Source organism: Erinaceus europaeus, chromosome 4, assembly GCF_950295315.1.
Source record: "Erinaceus europaeus chromosome 4, mEriEur2.1, whole genome shotgun sequence".
Taxonomy (NCBI): domain Eukaryota; kingdom Metazoa; phylum Chordata; class Mammalia; order Eulipotyphla; family Erinaceidae; genus Erinaceus; species Erinaceus europaeus.
Genome location: NC_080165.1, coordinates 100,999,361 through 101,019,534, shown reverse-complemented (window position 1 = coordinate 101,019,534; position 20,174 = coordinate 100,999,361). Strand labels below are relative to the sequence as shown.

General features: G+C 50.2%; 1 protein-coding gene across 1 annotated transcript in view; it reads left to right on the top strand.

The window, feature by feature from the left end:
* The window catches only part of CD9 (CD9 molecule), a 34,009-nt gene extending 14,075 nt beyond the window's left edge, over positions 1 to 19,934 (top strand). The window contains exons 2-8 of the mRNA XM_007527834.3: positions 7,506 to 7,608; positions 14,349 to 14,446; positions 15,065 to 15,139; positions 16,326 to 16,424; positions 16,564 to 16,653; positions 17,893 to 17,976; positions 19,365 to 19,934. Coding sequence (XP_007527896.1) covers positions 7,506 to 7,608; positions 14,349 to 14,446; positions 15,065 to 15,139; positions 16,326 to 16,424; positions 16,564 to 16,653; positions 17,893 to 17,976; positions 19,365 to 19,430 — 615 coding nt within the window. The 3' untranslated portion in view covers positions 19,431 to 19,934. The remainder of the gene's footprint in view (positions 1 to 7,505; positions 7,609 to 14,348; positions 14,447 to 15,064; positions 15,140 to 16,325; positions 16,425 to 16,563; positions 16,654 to 17,892; positions 17,977 to 19,364) is intronic.
* Positions 19,935 to 20,174: the final 240 nt, after the last annotated feature.

Sequence of the window (20,174 nt, the reverse complement as noted above, 5' to 3'; positions counted from 1 at the left end):
AAATTTCTTTGTAAAAGGAGTGAAAGACAGAAAGATAGGAAGTGGGAACAGAAGCGGGACACCTTCAGATACTAATAAAGTGTCCCCCCTGCCCCTGCACGTGGGGACCAGGGCCTTGAACCCTGGTCCTTACACATAGTATAATGTGTGTGCTCTGCCAGGGGTGTGTGTGTGTGTGTGTGTGTGTGTGTGTGTGTGTGTGTGTGTGTGTGTGTGTGTGTGTATGTATGTGTTCTGCCAGGCCACCACCCAGCCCCTGGACTTATTTGAGGACTAAGCACAGCAGCCCCTGGGCTTTTCACAAGCTCCCATTTCCAGCAGACTGGAGAGGGATCTGCCCCTGAATCTCACAGTACCATTCACCACACCCCTAGTAGGTCTCAAAGTGTTTTCCCTGGGTGAGTACTAGCTCTTGTTGTGACGTGTCAGAATGTGGGTCTGGGTGGAGAAGTGGCGACAAAAGCTTGTCCTTAGACAGACAGCTTGAATTCTTGGTGGGTTTCAGAAATTCTCTTTCCCTGAGACATTGCTTCATCTGTTGAACTGTTCCTTACTAACACCCATGGTGTGGGTGGAGCAGGGAAGTTCCTAAAGTGACCAGGAGCCCATGTTCTCAGGAGGCAGGACGTACACTCACATGGGAGGATGCACTGGGCCAGGTGACCAGGAGGAGGACCTCATGTGGGCAGAGGCGGGGATGAAGGACAGAGCCAGTCCGCAGAGGGAGCCACTGAAGAGGGCGCAGGTCCTGGGGGCCTTCTTGCTAACAGATCAGGGAGGGAGACAAAGCAAATGCAAAAGCCTTCGTATCTGGCCCTCACCTGCATCCACTACGTCCTGGCTGGGAGTCAGTAGAAGTGGACCAAGCTGGAGGCTCCTCAGTGAGGATGAACTAGGAGGTGGGTCGGGAGTGGAAGCCCAGAGTGAGCAGGAGGAGTAGGGTGGAAAGAGAGGGGCTGGGAGGAACAGAAAGACTGGCCCACGTGTTCTTGGCAGGAAACAGGGTACAGAGGCTGAGAGGAGAGAGTTGGTTCTAGGATCAGGTTCTTTTATCATCATTAGTAGTAGTAGCAGCAGTAGCAGTAGCAATTTTATATTGAGTTACAGAATTATAATAGGGGTATAATTTCACACCATTCCTATCACCAGAGTTGTTACCCCCACCTTCTTTCTCTATTGGAAACTGCAGTCGTTCTCCCAAGGTCACACATATGGGTTGACTATATATATAGTCTGCAATGATTCATAACCCATTTCTGCTATGGTCCATTTTTCCTCTTCCTTCTCAGATAAGCAAAACAGTACGGAGCTTCTTTTGTCATTTTCTAGATTCTCTTCCCTTTCAGGTCCCAGTGGTATTGGGGTTCAGAGCCCACTGGTCATCTCCTGTCCTTTACCCATCTAGGAGTATGGACCAAACTTCTTTTGAGGGTGCAGAAGAAGAGAATTCTGGCTTCTCTGCTGGACACAGATGTTGGCAGATCCTTCTTAAAGGAGGCATAACCTCTGAAAGAGAGGCCTCACTTGATTTTGTCATAGAGATAATAACTTTTAGTTTTTGAGTGTCAGATTTGTTTAAGAGCTACAGAAACTTTAGCAAAGATGCTAACAGCACAGAGAGAATGTTCAGGTCCCCCCCCCCCCCCGTTGTTGGCATCTGAGAGCTCCACCCTGTGGTACATGCATCCCAGCTGACAAGCTATCCTTGGCTCATGACTGATGAGTCAACCACATGGGTTCTGATTTGACTTGTTTTGCCACTCAGGCCCTCTTTCTATACCTGGACCCCATCCACAATCCGATACACACTGTAGTGTCCCCTTAATCCCTCTGGACTGTGACAGCATCTGTCTCTTTCTGTGTGCTGGGACTTTGACAGCTGTGACATGTACTGGACAAGTGTGTCAGAGAATGTCCTCGGCATGTCCCTTTCCTCTCTAAGGAGAAAGTGAACTTGTGGAGCTAGGGGGGATAGAGTAACGATGATGTGAAAAACCTTTTGATTTTTTTTTAATGTGTTCATAATCCATTTTTAATTCTACTTCATTTTTTTCTTACTGATCATTAAGTCACTTACTGATAAGTATAATCTGTATATCTTTTTTAATTATGATTAATAGTAGGTTAGAAGATTGTAAGATTACAGTATTTAGTTTCATACCACACCCGTCAGCCTACCAAAGATAACCACCAAAGTTCTTACAAGTCTTAGAAACAGTTTGCCTGCTTCTGTTATTTTGTTTTTGGAATCCCATATGTATCAGATCTCTAGATTCCACATGTGAGTGAAACTACCTGGTAGTTGGGGAAACCTTTTTTAAAAATATTTTATTTACTTATTTTAATGAGCGAGAAAGAATACAGAGAGAGAGAAACACTGAGAGCGCTTGAGACCAGAGCACTGCTCAGCTCTGGCTAATGATGATGTTGGGGATTGAACCTGAGACTTCAGAGACTTTTTGAATAACCATCATGCTCTCTCCCTAGCTCAAATCTTTTATTTTAAAAATAATAATAATAACTAAGGGTGGGGAGATAGTACAGTGATTGTATAAAAGACTTTTTATTTCTGAGGCTCTGGGTTCTCAGGTTCAATCCCCAGCACCACTATAAACCAGAGCCAAGCAGTGCTCTGATCTCTCTCTCTCTCTCTCTCTCCTCATTAAAATAAAGAATTTTTTTAAAGTGAGTGTGTATTAAGAAAAACCCCCAAAGGCAGTAGGGAGGGGTGCTTCTACTGCCCACACAATGAGGAAGTGAGGTGGGTAGGAAGGAGAAAACAAATCCTTTGCTCTTCACTGGGAATAATCAGTCAGCAGGTGACCTGGGCAGGGCCTCGGGCTGGTTGTGGGCACCAGGCCAGGGAGCTGGGACACCGAGCATCTGTGACGAGCCACCGTGGGTCCTGCAGTGGTGGCCAAAGGGTGGGGGGTAGTGACTGTGGCATCTGGAAGACCAACCTCCCTTCTGTGTGTCTACCCCTAGCCCCTGATTCCATAGAATCCCTTCACAGCTGACTTTGAGCCCATATTTAAGGGCCTAGCCCTCTGCTGCTCACAGGCCCTTCCCACTCCGTTCCTCCCAGTATCCAGGTCATGAGGAGCCTGGAAGCTCTGCTATGCCACACCAAAAAGGGGGTTCTTCTGGATGGTGGGCGCAGTGCTCCTTAGCACTGCCAGCACAAGGCACTTGTTACCCACCTTCCGTGGCCGTGTGACCCCAGCCAGCCAAAGCAGGCTCTCTGTAGCAGCAGCTGGTGGCTTCCAGAGCATCAGCCCAAGCCTGTCAAGTCAGTAACTCGGGGCTGGTGGTGGCACACCTGGTTAAGTGCACATAGGACTAAGCACAAGAACCTGTGCACAGAATGGAGTTCAGGCCCCTAGCTCCCCGCCTTCAGGGGGTCGATTCACAAGCAGTGAAGCAGGTCTATAGGTGTCTTACTTTTCTCTCTCCCTCTCTATCTCCCCCTCCCCTCTCAGTTTCTCTCTGTCCTGTCCAATAAAATGAAAAAGAAGGGGGAAAATGGCAAACAGGAGCAGTGGATTCATAGTGCTGGCACCGTACCAAGCCCCGGTGATAACCCTGGAGGCAAAAAAAAAAAGTCAATAACTCAGGCAGTCCCTCACCCTAAGTGAATCCCCCCATACCTCCTTCCTCCCTCTCCACTTTGGTTTCTGGAACCTTCTTCCTTTCCTCCATGAGTTGTTTAGGTATCAGAAGCTGAGGTCTGTTGCCCCCTTTCCATCTCCTCAGCTGCTTTTCCTTCCTCATTCTTAGTAAAGTGGCTTTAAGGACCCAGCAGCACAGGTGCCCCCACAGAAGAGCCCCACATGTGGCCTAGTCCTTGCCCTGGGTGGGGGGTGGCGGGGAGTAACACCTGAAGTCTGAAGTCTCTCCCTTCCCTGTTCCAGCTCTCCAGCTCAGGTTCCCAAAGTGGCAGGAGGGTGGTTGGGACATCTCCTTTGGGTGCCCTGTCCTCACTGCCAGGGTTCCCTGCTAACCGAGTTCCCATCTTCTTCCTGGGTTTGTTCTCTGGGACTGGCTACTTTTGTTTTCTCTCTCATGGGGACTGACTTAAGCCACCATGACTAGCAGAGTAAGGGGGTATGAGGGTGAGGTGATAACTCTGGGGGCAAGAAGATAGCTTGAAGGTGCTTCTCTGTAATCACAAGTCCACATCCAGAGCACAAAGGGGACAGAAAGGCCTCTGCTGTCTGGGGCCTCAGTGTTCCAAATGAGCACACAGGTGAGGGAGGGGCTTGTGGCCAAGCCTTTAGCTATATTACCTCAGGGCACGTTACATATCCAGCTCCAGGGGGTGCAGGTTAATGCCCTGGACCAGGGCCCAAGTCAGCCTCTGCCAGGTGTCTGGTGGAGCCTCATGGGCTAGGAGCAGAGTTGAGGTGTCATATTGGCTTGAACTTTGCAGGGCACCAGGGAACCACTTCAAAGCCCAGCTGTGGGCAGTCTGTGCTTATCACCCCTCATGTGAGCTGCCCCTGCCTCAGCATAGGCAGGGGGGCAGGCCGAGGTTCTTGCTCCCCCCACCACCACCACAAACACCTGCAAACCTGTGCTTAGTGAGAAGGGACTCTCTGCCCCTCCAGCCCACCACCCATGAGCCTTTGCTTCCTTGTCTGTGCTCTGGGGTTGGTGTCATTCTTAGGGGCACTGATACTGCCTGTGGTGAAGACTGACACCTTTGGGAGGCAAAGGACTGCCCACCAGGCTGCCCACTTGCATGAGAGCTCTGGTCCTCTCAAAACCCCATCAGTGCCACCTATTATTTTTATTTTTTGTAGCATTGTGTTGTCCACCTTCATGGGAATGCAGTTTTATTTTATTTGTATTGGATAGACACAGATAAATCAAGAGGGAAGGGGGAGATAGAGAAGGAGAGAAAGAGAGAGAGAGACCTGCCAGACTGCTTTATTACTCGTGAAGCTTCCCCCTGTAGGTTCCCCTTGTATAGTTCCCCCTGGGGACTTGAACTTAGGTCCTTGTGCACTTAACCAGGTGCACCACAACCTAGCCTGTGGTACCACCTTCTAATATGATCTCTAATACGGCATTTTACAGAACTCCTCTCCCTCTCCCTCTCCCTTTCTCTTTCTCTCTCTCTCTCTTTAACTTACACAGAGGGAGAGGGCAAGCTTATTTTGGTGCCATTGTGTCTCCCATATGATGCCCAAGCTCAAATCTGAACTGCACACATGGCAAGACACACACATACCCGACCCAGTGAGCTTTCTCTCCAGCCCCCTATAAGCAGCCTGTATATAGTCTGCTTTCTTTCACCACGCTGAGAAGGGAAGGAAGGGCCGTTCCTCTTTCAGAAACTGTATGTGCTGGGGTATTAAGCTGGGCTTCAGCTCTGCTACAGGCTAAGGCCTCAGGTCAGCCCCTCCTCCACTGCTAACACCCCACTCCCCCCAACTCATCCAGGCTCACTGCTGGGTCATTGGGAAGACGAGCAGAGGAGGGAAGAAAGAGAGGTCTGTGCACCAGCTCCCTGGGTGGAGAACCAAATGGCCTAGCAGGCAGGACCTGACACAGAGGCCTCTGTTGCGGAGGGCCAGTGGTGAAACCCGGGGCCTGGGCGTTGGCCCGCAGCCCACCCCCTGGCCCACTCAGCCAGCCAGGACACTTCAGCCTATGAGTCACCATCCAGTGCTGAGAGGGCTCAGCTGGCACAGGGAGCCTGGCAAGGGACTTGGCAGGGGCACCTCACAGGCTGTGCCAGCCCAGAACTTGGTCCTATCCCCTTCTGGACACAGTGTCCACACCTGCCCGCCTGTGAAATGGGGTGGATGTGGAGCTGAGAGGCCAGGCCATCGCTGGGCCAGTATCCAGTAGGGTCACTTGCTTAGACTCACTCATGCACCTGGTATCCTGTGGCCGGCAGTCAGGCTTCCCTCTCTGCATCAGGACCAGCCTGGTCACTCCTTAGGCTGTGTGACTTGGTGAGGGACTCTAGTTACCCTCTGGCACATCTGTGCCCTTTAAGTGTCTTTTTTTTTTTAAGTCATGACTTTTTTTTATGTTTTTCTGTTCAAAAATGGGTCATGACTTTTTGGATAGGACAGAGAGAAATGGAGAGAGGAGGGGAAGACAGAGAGGAGGAAAGAAAGATAGACACCTGCAGACCTGCTTCACCACTTGTGAGGCAACCCCCCTGCAGGTGGCGAGCCGGGGGCTCAAACCGGTATCCTTACACCAGTCCTTATGCATTATGTCATGTGCATTTAACCCACTGTGCTACTGCCCGGTCCCTGAGTGTCTTTTTAAAAGCATCTTGCATGTTATTTGTAAAGAATCATACATAGAATACCAACCACTGGGGCAGGGCAGTAGCACTCCCTGTTAAGTGCACGTGTTACCATATGCAAGGACCTGGGTTCACACCCCCACTCCCCACCTGCAGAAAGGAAGCTTCTCAAGCAGTGAATAAAGGCTGAAGATGTCTTTCTATCTCCCCCGCCACTCTCAATTTCTCTCTGTCCTTTCAAATGAAGAAAAAGGGTCTACGGCCATGCTACCCTGAACACACCTGATTTCATCTGATCTTGGGGGAAAAAAAAAAGAAAAGGAATAAGTGGCTGCTGAGAGCAGTGGATTCATCAGGCAGGCACTAAGCCCCAGACATAACCTTAGTGGCAATAAAAAATAAATTTAAAAAAAGGCAGAACACCAATAGTTTAGGGCTGGGGAGATAGCATAGTGGTTTATGCCTGAGACTGAGGTTCCAGGTTCAGTCCCCAGCACTATCATACAAAACAGCTGAGGGGCCAGGTGGTGGTGCACCTGGTTGAGTGCACGTATTACAATGCTCAAGGACCTGGGTTTGAGCCCTCGGTCCCCGCTTGCAGGGAGAAAGCTTTGTGAGTGGTAAAGCAGGTGAGCAGTGCTGTAGGTATCTCTCTGTCTCTCTCCCTATCACCCCCTTCCCTCTTGATTTCTGGTTGTCTCTGTCCAATAAAGATAACCAAAAAAAAAAAAAAAAGAGCTGAGCAGTACTCTGGTAACACCCCCTCATCAAAATAAAATCTTACCAAAAAAAAAATTCAGAACACAGTTTAAAGAATAATTGTGAAGTGAATATCCACATGATGCCAGTGTTGTAGACCACACCTCCAGGTGTTCTGCCCTTATCAGAAATCTTTCCCAGTCCCTCCCCATCACCACTTCCTTGACTCCATGATAAAATCACTTACTTTTAATTAACATGTAATCGCATCATGTGCATTCTGTGGCTCTTACTCCTTTGACTCAGTGTTACCTGCGGAGTTCACTGGGTTGCTCATGGCTCAAGCTGGCTTTCTTTCCCTGCTGTATAGCATTCCCTTGTCTAAACCATCCACTCCTCCATGGTGGTAGGTGATGATTTCTTCCTTAGCCAACTACTGCTGACACCAAGGGTGGTCCCAGAGACCTTTGCAAGCCTCCTCATGCTGTTCCTGGCAGCAGGGATTAACCTCTTCCTCCTCCTCCTATGTGTTTTACAGCTGGCTGGGATTGCAGTCCTTGCCATTGGACTATGGCTGCGGTTCGACACTCAGACCAAAAGCATCTTTGAGCAGGAGAATAACCACTCCAGCTTCTACACAGGTGAGGCAGGGGGACTGGTGCCCGCTTAAGCAGGGGGGCTTCATCTGTGCTGACTAGGAGGCTCAGCTGGGGAAGGTGTCTGCTGTAGCCCTCTGGGCCAGCCCACCCCTTTCAAGCTATGCCTTCGTGTACTTGTCCCCAGGAACTAGCATTTGACTGACAAAGGCCATCAACCCCCACCCACCCCATGTTGAGGCTGGCATCCTGACCATTCCCTGATGTGGCTTTGGCCCTGTCAGAGAGCTCTTTAGCCTCTGTTCTCATCCATGGGATTCTCGATTTCATGTCCTCTTATATCTTACCGTGTCCTTAATTAAAAAGGATTCTGCCCGGGTGATTCATGGTGTAAAGCCCACTGTTAAGATAGAGAGGTTTGTAGGGTCAGAGACCGTTCATCCGGTAGAATGCACACTTTAGCACACACATGAGGACCTGGGTTTGAGCCCCTGGCACCACTTGAGAGTTCCACGCATTTTTCTGTCTGTCCTCTCTCCTTCTCTCATGATTTATTTATTTATTTATTTATTTATTTATTTATTTGAGATGGAGAAATTGAAAGGGGAAGGGAGGATAGAGGTATGTATAGGGGGAGAAGAGAGATACCTGTAGCACTCTGCTAGTGAAGCTTCCCCCCTGCAGGTGGGGACCAGGGGCTTGAACCCCAGGGTCCCTGCACATTTATAACATGTCTGCTCTATCAGATGCACCATCGCCTTGCCCCTTGCTCTGTCTTAAAAAAGGAAAAGATACAGTCCACTGAGATCAGTAGACTCAGGCAGGCAAGAAGCCCTAGTGCACCAAAATAAATGAAAGCAGTCGGCCCAGCAAAATAGCTCACTTGGACAGTGCGCTGCTTTGCCATGTGTGTGACTCAGATTCACGCCCAGCCCCACCTCATTGAAGGAAGCTTCGGTGCTGTGGTTTCTCTCCCTCCCTCTCACTCTTACCATCTCTGCCTCTCTTTGAAAAAGTCAGGAGAAAAAGAGAGGGAGAGGGAGGGAGGGAGGCAGGGAAAAGGAAGGAAGGGGAGGGGAGGGCAGGGCAGGGCAGAAAACTTTTTAAAAAGTCACAGAATTTCTGGGTCTTGCCTCCCGGATACTGTCAGAATGCACAGGAGGAATAGGAAGAGACCTCAGTCCTTTATACCTCCGACACAGAAGTAAATTCCCAGGGATATTTCTTTTATTTCTTTTCTAAAGTTCTTTTGTTTCCAGCCCCCCCCCCCCCCGAAAATAAAAGTGTGCATGGGATGAGCAGGACTCTCCCTCTCCCTCTCCCTCTTCCTCTCCCTCCCTCCCCTAGAACCCTGGACTCTCTTTTCTGCCCTGGGTGAGAACAGGAGACACTTCATTCACCAGAAAGCCAAGGAGCCCTTATATTTAGGCAGATGCTGTCATGTCATCAGGCTCAGAGTATAACCCTGGTCACTTCCTTCCCACCCACCCAGGGGGTTATTTTGGTAAGAAGACAGAGAAAACAGTCTGAAGCAGGAGATACCCAACACTGTCTGGCCAGAACTGGCCTCCCTCCCCTCTCACCACCCCATCCAGCCCCTGGATGACTCCCTGGGCCAAGCCTGAGGGCACAGCCTACTCCTACTGCTGCTCCCTGGGGTTTTCTAGGGTGTGTCTCCCTATTGTGAGAAAAGGGAAAGAAAAAAAAAGCCAGGGGGAAAAAAAGCACCATGCATTTTTTTAATCTGCTGGGAGTTTGAGGGAACAGGTTTCCATGGCACCCTGACTTGTTTTTACAACAGCAACTTTTTTTTCCCTGGGAGTCTGCGGAGGCCTGGAATGGCGCCTGTGGAACTGGGAGGCCTGGAGCAGGCAGGGCACTCCAGAAGAGCCTGTGGAAGGGGGTGGTCCTAGGTGAGCACCCAGCATCCCCTCCCCTTGATCTGGCCACCCCCAACCCATAGCTTTTCAGCTTTTGTTAAGAATTTCATGGCTAGAGGATAGAATTGGGGTGCCTGGGCCCCCTCTTTTAGGGCCCCTTTCCTGTGCACACATGTTGTACAGTCTCATTCCCATGAGGTACAAAGAGAGAAAATAGGAGTGTAGGAGGTGAAATTCCTTGCCCATGCACATACCCCACACCAGGCAGGATGAGGACTTGAACCCATGACAGCTGCTGTGCTTGAGTGTCCATGTAGAATTGGAGAAAAGGGGGAAGAGAGGCATCCAGAAATAATACTGACCCCCACTGGCAGGGGTGGACAGAAGACCCTCTTGTGGCCTTTTGTGTCTGTCACTGTTATCTGTTTATTTCCTAAGAGATAAAGTGGGGGTCAGAGCCTATTCTACAACTCACAGATCATACCGGGGGTCAAACCCAGGGCTTCGCGCCTGCAGATGCAGTGCTGTCTACTGAGCTATCCCTCCAGCTGCTCCCGTGGCCTTCTGAATTCACTGTAGCCCCAGGAGAGACAGCCCCCGCTTGGATGACCCTGTTGGGGAGGTGACAACCATGCATAGTGACAGGAGAATAATCACATGCCTTAGAGGAGCTGGGGAAGGGGTCAGGGGGACCAAGTCCTGGGACTGGTCACTGCAGGCCCTCCTCAGCTCTAACAGAAACACATGGACCTTTTGAAGGGTGAGAGCCAGCCTTACCCCCAGACTCCTGTTGACAAGAGGGGGTGACCAGGCCCTGCCCTGTGACACTGACACCCACAGTGCACCCACAGACTGACCTGGCCCCATACCAAGGCCTCAGGAAGGCTGGAGGAGCCAGAGTTGCTTCTCTCCAGCCTCTAGAGTGCAGAGCACGGAAGCTGGCATCCAGGGCAGCCCACAGCCTTATTTGGCCTCCCCTCAGGTCAGGCCTGGGAGCTCACACTGGGTTTACCATCTCCAGATGTGCTGGAGGGCTGGCTCTCCTAGCCCCAGGCCAGCACCCTTCTTAACTGAACATTCTTCCAGAGCCGTCGCCTCTGAGCAGGGCATCTGGGTTCTCCAGCCACAGGGACACCCCACCCTTTGAAGCTGTGGCATCTGGGAACCCAGTGTCCGCTTTCCTGCTGCAAAGCTGGCCCAGATCAAACACCGACAACATCTCCATGACTGAAGGGTGCCAGGCTGGGGCAGAGGAAGCCCACTGTGCCCTCTCTAAACACCAGCCACCTTCAGGTGGGGGGGAGGGCACTTGAGAGCCTTGGAAGGCAGAATTGGGGTCTCTTGAGCCTCCAAGCTAGCTGCTTACAGATAATAACCAGTATCCAGACCCCAAGGCCACGGCTCAGTGCCAGAGCATGGGACTTGCACGTTTGGGGTCCCAGGTTCAACCCCCAATACCATGTATACCAGAGCAATCGATGCTCAGGTACTTGGTCCCTCTCAGTTAGGTGGATGAATCTTTTTCTTGTTTTAGATAAACCATGCTAAGCAAATATGTGTCCAGAGGCTTGGCTACAGTTTGCCTACAGGAACAGGTGTGGCAAGTTCTGTTTGCAAGATGGAATGGGGACGGTGTGCCCACTTCAGGGCCCCAGCTGAGCACCTGCCAAGCAAGAAGGCACCCTTTCTCACAGGAAGGACAGCCTGGTGTCTGCTACTGCTTCTGCTACGCCCATGGTGCTTACTTTACTTTCTTTTTTTTTTTTTCTTTTTCTTTTGGACCAGAGCTATAATGTCATCCAGGCAAAGGCAGAATAAACAGCCCTTAAGCAAATGGATACAGTGAGCCTTGAGAAGGCTCCGTGACGAATAGCTTTTTCCATGAGTCAGACAGAAAGCCAACATTCACCCCACTCATAAAGGGGGACAGACGCCCTGTCATGTGTCATCAGCCTCTGCTTACCAGCCTGTTGTGGGGGTGGGGGAGGGGCGGGTAGTTCCCAAGGGACAGCCTGTACCTGTGTGGTGCCCTGGCTTCCTGGGAGGTTTGTTTATTTATTTGATCAACCCCAAGATAAACTGAGAGGAAGGGGGAGATAGAGACACCTGTAGCCCTGCTTAACCATCTGTGAAGCTTCCCCGCTGCAGGTGGAGACTGGAGGCTCAAACCTGGGTCCTTGTGCACTGCAATGTGTACCCCAACTGGGTGTGCCACCGCCCAGCCTCTGGAGGCCTCCTTTCACACGAGCCCCCATCTGACATGACGGCCACTGCAGAAGTCCCCAGAGCAGCTGTCTTTGTCCCAACTGGAGCTGTGGAGGGGGATACCCTGATCTGCAGCTGTTACCAGCACGACCTTTTGTCCTGAAGTCTGAGCCCTGAAATAAGTGATAATATTAGCAGGAGGCCCATTAAAAGATCTCTCTCCCCCCCACCCCCAAAATATTTTTCCCTCTAGTAGCTCACTTTGGCTCCTATCCCAACTTCCCTGCCTTCTGAAGGCCTGAGTTGCCTGAGCTTATGAACTGGACCAAGAGAAAGCTTCAAGCTTATCTGTTCTTTCTTCCTAGGCAGCATCTCATGCCTGAAAATCCTCGGCATCTTTTCACACACCCTCTCCTTTTCATTCTGTGTGTGTGTGTGTGTGTGTGTGTGTGTGTGTGTGTGTGTGTATGTATGTATTTTCATATTTTATTTATATAGTTATTGGATAGAGACAGAAATCTAGAGGGAAGGAGGAGGTAGAAGGATAAAAACAGAAACACCTGTAGCATTGATTCACCACTCGTGAAGCTTCCCCTATGAAGGTGGGGACCAGGGTCTTAAACCCAGATCCTTGAGCATTGTAGCATGGGCTCTCAGCCAGGTGCACCACCACCCAGCCCCTTCGAACACCCTCTCTTCTGCCCTATCAGGGATCCCCAACTACCAGCCTCATCCCTTACCCACTATCCTGCCCCAGTGAGATGGAGAAAGGCATGGGGTGCTTTCACAGCATCAGCTGGCTGGTGTCCCCATTCCCCTATAGTGTCACACTACTCAGCAGGCTGGGCCTCGGCCGGAAGACAAGCTGCATTTGTGCCCATGCCTGGGCTGGGGCTGATGTGCCTGGGAACAATGTCCTCATTCAGACAATGTTGGCATTTGCCAGCTGACCCACGTGACTGGGTGTCACACCAGATGTGGGGGGACTGGGAGAGGCACAATTGGCCCCTTGTGCATGCCACCCGTGAGCCTCAGCTGTTAACTGCAAGGCTCCCACCCCTCAGTGGTGGGGCTCCGTCATGGATGTTCCCTAAGGCAGCCCCGGCCACAGAGGAGCCTCCCTGGACCCCTCAAGGGATAGCAAGGAGGGAACTCATGTGTGAGCTGGGAACTGAAACTGTGCCCGGTCGTTGCTGGGACAAGCAGTGGCCAGCGTTTGCCCTGCACATTTGGATCCTCCTGGTGTCCCTTGAAGCCAGCCTTGCTACAGCCACCACCATCCCCGGTATGGAGAGATTACTGCATCTGGCCTGCAGGGCTGGTTGCTCTCAGTGTGCAACAGCAGCCCCCTCCCAGGTGGCCTGGAACATACTGGAAGGCAGCAGGGCTCATTTTCCCCGGGGGTAACTGGACAAGGGGTAGACCCTGTAGGCCAGCTGTGGCTGCAGCTGTCAACAAATGCAGCTTGTCCTCTGGCCGAGGACCAGCCTCCTGAGCAGTGTGGCACTGTAGGGGGACAGGGACACCAACTAGCTGATGCTGTGGAAGTGCCCCATGTCTCTCCCCACCTTACCATGTCAACTAAGGTGTCCCTTGGAAGCTGTGGAGTGGCCCAGGTCTGGGTTGTGCCACTGTATCCCCAGTCCCAGGGATTGGCGTCATGTTGAGCAGAGGCAGGAGCTGTCACAGTGGCTGCCTTTCTTGCCTCCCTCTTGGTCACTCAGACTGGGGGCTCCTGGAGGCCCAGAGACAGTGCCACTTCCCCCTTTCACCCCAGCCATGCGTTTCAACTTGTTGCAGTCTGAAAGCCCCTTGGTGTATCAAAAAGGGTCTTTTGAAGTCTTTGAACAGTAAAGCCTCGCAAACTGATGCCCAGAGAGGGTGTGTGTATTTCCCCAAGGTCACACAGCAGCTAGTAGGGTCTTCTGACACCCAGGTCTGTGTTCTTTGCACTAGAACAAGGTGCCTTTGTCAACATCTTAGGGGTGGAAAAACACCTAAATGCCACCCAGAAGTTGGGATTGGGAGAGATCCCTTTAGAGATTGGGCACAGCTTGCTAATCTCTACAGGGAGTTTGCTCTGCCCACCTCTTCTGTCCAGTCAGAAGTGTAGTGGCCCAGACTTGGAGGGTCAACTTTAAGTCACAGTAGTAAGTACAGAGAGAGAACACAGTGATCTGAACAAGAGACTTTCATGCCTGATACTCTGAGGTCCCAGGTTTAATCCCTAATGCCATGTTAAGCCAGAGCTGAGTTTATGGTGGTGGTAATAATAATAATAACAGTAACTTTGAAGTACTGTGGCTGGATTCATCTTGCTAGTAACAGCTTAACAGACTGAATTGGTTTCCCAAGTAGACTCTGAGGTGTGCCCCCACACCTCATATATCCTTGGTCCTAGGTTAGGGGATAATGGAACCTTCTAGAAAGGCTGAGTGAAGGTAGAAAGGGGTGTGGGCAGTAGAGTGGAAGAGGGGGATATCTTTGAAGAGAATGAGGTGGAGGGAGACTGAAGGGCAGAGGTGAAAGGAGTTGCATTAATAAGGATGGGTCCTTCCTCCCAGAGAGAAACCAGAGAAAGCCAGAGCATCATACAGGGGATTGTTAGGAGCTGTCTGGGCACACCTCCCCCCCCCACACACACACACCTCCAAGACTGTCTCCATAACTTGGTCGGTGATCTTGGCTCTTCCCCCTCAGGAGTGTACATTCTGATTGGAGCTGGTGCTCTCATGATGCTGGTGGGATTCCTGGGCTGCTGTGGTGCCGTGCAAGAGTCCCAGTGCATGCTGGGACTGGTGAGTGCCCCCTTCTTCCCTGCCCCCAACTCCCCCCACAGATGCCCTGATTCCTGTTCCACCCATACCCCAAGACTTGAGCAGGTCCAGGTCCACAGAGAACATGTGGTGGGGACACATGAAGAGGGAACCTAAGGACATGAGCTATCCTACTCTGGGGGGTGGGGGTCCTTTTACTTCAGGCCCCATCTACCCAGCCAGGTGGCCATCTTGCCCTCCTAAGCCACGCATTGCTCCTCTACCTCTGTGGAGCCTGTCTCATTACTAGGGCTTTGCTTCACTCTTTTTTGAAGACCAACTTTTCTTTTTCTTTTCTTTTTTTTCCATTTCTGCCCCTGAGTCCACAAGTACCTCTGCCATCTTGTTTCAGAGTCTTCTCAAGCCCCAGAGTGTATCTGCTTCCATTCCTTCCTCAGGGCTCCAAGGTGTTTGTGAGAGAGCAGTAGTGCTTTAGAGCTGGCTAACTCTCCACAGTTAACACTTTAGAAAGGCCCACCCAGGGGCCCTTCCTGCCTTGCAGGCCTCACCTGACCCCCTCAGTGCCCAAGCTGCCTGATTCCCAGCCTGGTCATGCTCTTTGTTTCACAACCACCCCCCCACACCCCCTTTGCCTTCTAGTTCTTCACCTTCCTCTTGGTGATATTTGCCATTGAGATCGCCGCGGCCATCTGGGGCTACTCTCACAAAGAAGAGGTAGGTATTTCCCTTGAGGCCTCACCCAGGGACCTGAGGTCTTGCAAACTCGGAGTGAGGGCCAGGGTACAGGAGGACATGGGGACATCCTGCGTGGTCACTTGGCTCAGCTTCCAGCCTTCACACCTTGCCTTTCAGTTCATCACCAGGCATGCATGTCAGAATACGAGCCCTCTGAGGACACACAAAGTGAGCCCTTATGCTCTTACCCTGTGTGGAATAGCAATCAGTGTGACCTCAGCAGCCCTCCCGACAACTTCCTTGAGGAGAGGAGTTAGGGAGGCATGGTCTCTGGGCTGGATGCCCTGGTTCCTTAACCTCCACTGGAAAGATGTGCCAGGCATGATCCAGACCCCCACCCCCAAACTCTGTCAGACCCCCCACAGGTGAGGATCAAAAGGAAATGATTGAGGGGGCCAGGTGGTGATGCATCTGGTTAAGCCCCTGGTCCCTACCTGTAGAAGGGAAGCAGGTAGGGTGAAGCAGGTGTCTCTGTCTCTCTCCCTTTCTGTTCCCCTCCCCAATTTTTCTTTGTCTCTATCCAATAATAAATAAATAATTCTAAAAAGGAAATAATCAAGACAGGAGTGGGAATCTTACAATCTTTTTTTTTCCCTGATGCTTTCATTTGAGAGTCAATCTGAGTTGTTTTTTCTTTGTTGTATATGCGAGGCCCAAAACTCATGCATGTGTGATATCATCATCCTAGGTCACTTTTTTTAAAGATTTATTTATTTATTTATTTATTTCTGGATGAGAGAGAAAGAAAAAGAATCAGAGCATCACTCTGGCACTTGTGAACTCATGAGACCTCATGTGTGACAGCTTGATGCTTAACCCACTGCACCACATCCTCAGCCACCAGGCTGCTTTTTCATTCAGATCTTCAGAGAAAGAGAGACCACAATGCCGGGGCTTCCTCGAGTGCCTCAGCACCTCCTACATAGGGCTAGGCCTTGAACCTGGGCTGCTCGCATGGCAAGGCACATGCCTTACCCAGTGAGCTACTCCTCCAGCCCTAAAGAGATTTCGCTTGCTTGCAGGCAGAGAAGGGAGCAAGCTGGGATGGGGAACTAGCCTGGTGGCTTCTGGTACTCAGCCCAGACCTGCCTGAGAGGGAATCTCAGAGTGGCATCTGTTCCCCCAAAGAAGCCATCTCTGCAACTCTCTCATCTGCCCACCACAGGTGATTAAGGAAGTCCAGAAATTCTACCAGGACACCTATACCAAGCTGAAGAACAAGGACGAGCTGCAGAAGGAGACACTGAAGGCCATCCACTTCGCAGTACGTTACTGCCTGCCCCCTCCCAGGCTCTGTGCACACTGGCTGCCTGCTGCCTATGGTCCAGGACCCCTGTGACCATTCCAGTCTGTGTCTTTCTGTTTACCTCTCTCACCCCTGCCCCGGCCTTTCTTTCTTGCAGTTGAACTGCTGCGGGATGACCGGGGCACTTGAACAATTTCTCACTGACATCTGCCCTGAAAAAAAACTAATGGAAGGCATCACTACAAAGGTATGAACTCAGGAACAAAGCCCACCGCTGCTCTGGGCACATCCTATAGCTGGGAGGCTGCAGTGGGGTGGGTGGCTGTCATCTTGTTCTGGAAAGCCAGGCTACTCTCTGCTGTTCTCCCTGACCCTGGGACATGGGCTCCTTCAAGGGCAGCAAAATAAAGGTGAGGCCAGGGAAATGACTATCACAGCTGCCTGCCACCTGGAGCCATCTGTCCCCCAGCCCTAGAGCCATCAGGAAGGACAGGTGCCCCAAGTCCTGGCTTCCACTTTGTCAACAGTTTGTGATTATAAGCTAGAGCACCTGTCCACATCTCAAACTAATAACCAGTAGCCCTATCTAGGGCCAATAAGAAATAGACCCCAGGGCTGGGGAGACAGCATAATGGTTTTGTAAAAGATTTTCATGCCTGAGGCTCTGAGGTCACAGGTTCAATCCCTAGCACCACCATCCAGAGGTGAGCTGTACTGTCATTAAAGAAAAAAGAAAGTAAGAAAGAAGAAAAATAGAACTTGATTCTCCCACCCTGAACACATCCATTCTTCTCTGATCTTGGAAAAATAGAACCCAAAACAGAGGTGTGCCCCTCTTCCTTCTTTCTTTTGCAGTGCAGAGGCTTAGCCCCAGCCTCATATTTGGGCTGTGTGTGTTCTTCCATTGAGCCACCTCTCTGGCTCCATTTAAGTATTTGGGGGGGGGGGTATTTTATTTTATTCTTTTTGATAGAGACAGAAATTGACGGGGGTGGAGAGAAAGAAAGACACATGACACGTACAAACTATTGTATAATTTTACTGTTGACTGTAAACCATTAGTCCCTCAATAAAGAAATTTTAAAAAAAGAAAAGAGAAACACCTACAGTACTTGCCTCACAAGCTTCCCCCCTGCAGGGGGTGGTGGCTTGAACATGGGTCCTCGTGCATGGTAACGCTGCAGTACTCTATGAGGTGTGCCACTGCCTGGTCCTTATTTTAGTTATTTATGAGAGAAAGAGACAAAAGCACCATACCACCACCCAATGGAGTTCTTGTTTTGTCTCACTGCTGTCATATTAGGGATCAAACCCAGGTCTTCCTATAAACAGCTGGCCCTTTCCTAATTTCCTGCCTAGATTTAACCTCCCCCTACTCCTGTCCTTTCTCGGAGCCCGACAGTCCTCCTGGGATGAGATGGTACTGTGGGTGGGAAGCGGTGCATGGAGGAGCTGGTGTGTGACCCAGGTCCGGTGTTCCCCCTAGCCCTGCCCTCAAGCCATCCAGGAGGTCTTCGATAACAAATTCCACATCATCGGCGCTGTGGGCATCGGGATCGCCGTGGTAATGGTGAGTGTGGGGATGCTAGGAGGAAACAGTCCTCTGGGCTGTGGGTTTGCACTCCACTAGGCACTGTCTCCACACAGCGCATCTGCACCTAATTCAGGCCTCACCTCACTGTGGAAGTAAAACCTCTGAGACTAGGCCCCAGTGCCTACCCAACTTTTGGCCTTGCAACCAATCAGCTCTGAGGCTCCACGGAAGGGAGGGCACTGCCACTGCTGCAGGTGTTATGCTCAGAGGAGTAGAATTCCTTGTCCCAATAACCCTTCTGTTCATCTCCAGGACACGTTTTTTTCTCATGCACTTGCTTTCCCTCATTCTAAGAAAGTAGTCCAGTAAGCATTGCTTGGACATGAGTTTTGTTGCCTGGGTGGTCTGAGAGGTGTTCCAAGGAGCAGAAGTCTAAATACCCCACTGTCTCTCACATCATCGGCCCCTAGGAACCATCAAGGACCCTGCCTGGGGCCCCTCCCTCTGCTTCTCAAGAAAGAATCACTTCCCCTCTTAATGGTACTTTTCACCTGCAGCTTAAAAGGCTTGAAACAGCTTTCAATAAAAGCCATGACAAGAACTTTTAGAAGGCAGTGGTGCACCTGGTTGAGCACCATGTTAAGTGTGCAAAGGCCCCTGCAAGGGAGAACTTCACAAATGGTGATTCAGGACTGCAGTTGTCTCTGTCTCTCTCCCTCTCTATCTCCTACTCCCCTCTCAACTCCTCTCCTATCAAGTAAATAGGAAAGGAGGGAAAAGTGGCCACTGGCAACAAGCCCTAGCAATAACTCTAATGGCAGTAAATAAATAAATAAATAAATAAATAAATAAATAAATAAATAAATATAGTAGAGGAGCCAGGTGATGCACACTGTTGAATACACATGTTAACCGTGTACCAGGCCCCAAGTTCAAGCCCCCACTCCCCACCTACAGGAGGGAAGCTTCACAAATAGTGAGCTAGTGCTACAGGTGTCTCTTTCTCTATCTCTACCTCCCCCTCAACTTCTCGCTGTCTCTTACCAAATGAAAGAAATGGAAGGAAGGAAGGAAGGAAGGAAGGAAGGAAGGAAGGAAGGAAGGAAGGAAGGAAGGAAGGAAAGAGAAAGCACTCATACCCAGAGATGAAAGTGGAGGTACTAGCCCACTAATTGGATCTGAGCATGCCTGTCTGATCCAGAACGTTCTCCTCAGGAAGTCACATGTGCAGCTGGTGTAGCAGGTGGCTGCACATTCAGAATCACACGTGGTGGGTGGCCTTCCTGCATCTGGCCTCCAGCTCCCCTGCTCCCAGGTCCTTCCACTCGTTTGACCTGTGGATGCCATGGCCTTTTGTCCTGGCCTGAGTGACTTATGCCTCCCGTGTCCCTTCACCCCATTCCTTGCCCTTTTCTGTCTTGCAGATATTCGGCATGATCTTCAGTATGATCCTGTGCTGTGCCATCCGTAGGAGCAGAGAGATGGTCTAGAGTCAGCTCACACCCCTGAGCAGGAAGAGTCCCACTGAAGATTGTTAGTGATTTTCTTGGGGGTTAAAGTTTATTGTTTGCTGGGTTGTTTTTTTGTTTGGTTTTTTATTTGTTTGTTTTGTTTATTGTTGTGTTTTCTTTTTTTTTTTTTTTTTGCCACTAACCTTAGTATCCGTTCTGCACGTCTAAACCAAACAAAAATAATTATTCTGTGTTTGTCTTTTTAATGCTTTTCAACCTGGATATTTGTAGTCAAGGGATTTGGGGGTTTGGTTTGCTTGTATTTTCATTTTTCCTTTTTGGTCAGTTATTTTTGCTTATTATATTAAGCAGAAATCCTGCAATGAAAGGTACTATATTTGCTAGACTCTAGAAAAAAGATACTGTATATAAAAAGAATTTTTTTGTCTTTAAATAGATAAAAATATCTATCAAATTTAATCAGGTTGTAACTTATGTTGAAGACAATTTGATACTTAATAAAGGATTATGACAGTAGACTAATTGTTGTTTGTTGGTGGCTTCTGTTGTGGTTTTAGAAACATTTCTCTTTCCCAGTGTCTCTCGGTTGCTACTTGCTGTGATTCTCAGAAGTAGCTGAGGCAGCCTGGGAAGGTGACTTGGGGGCCAGAGTATAGGACTGATAATCCTGAGTCCCTGATTTCAATCCCTCACATCACATATGCTAGAGCAATGCTCTGCCCTCTCTCACTCACAACTCAAAGTCTTTCTCATTCATGAAAT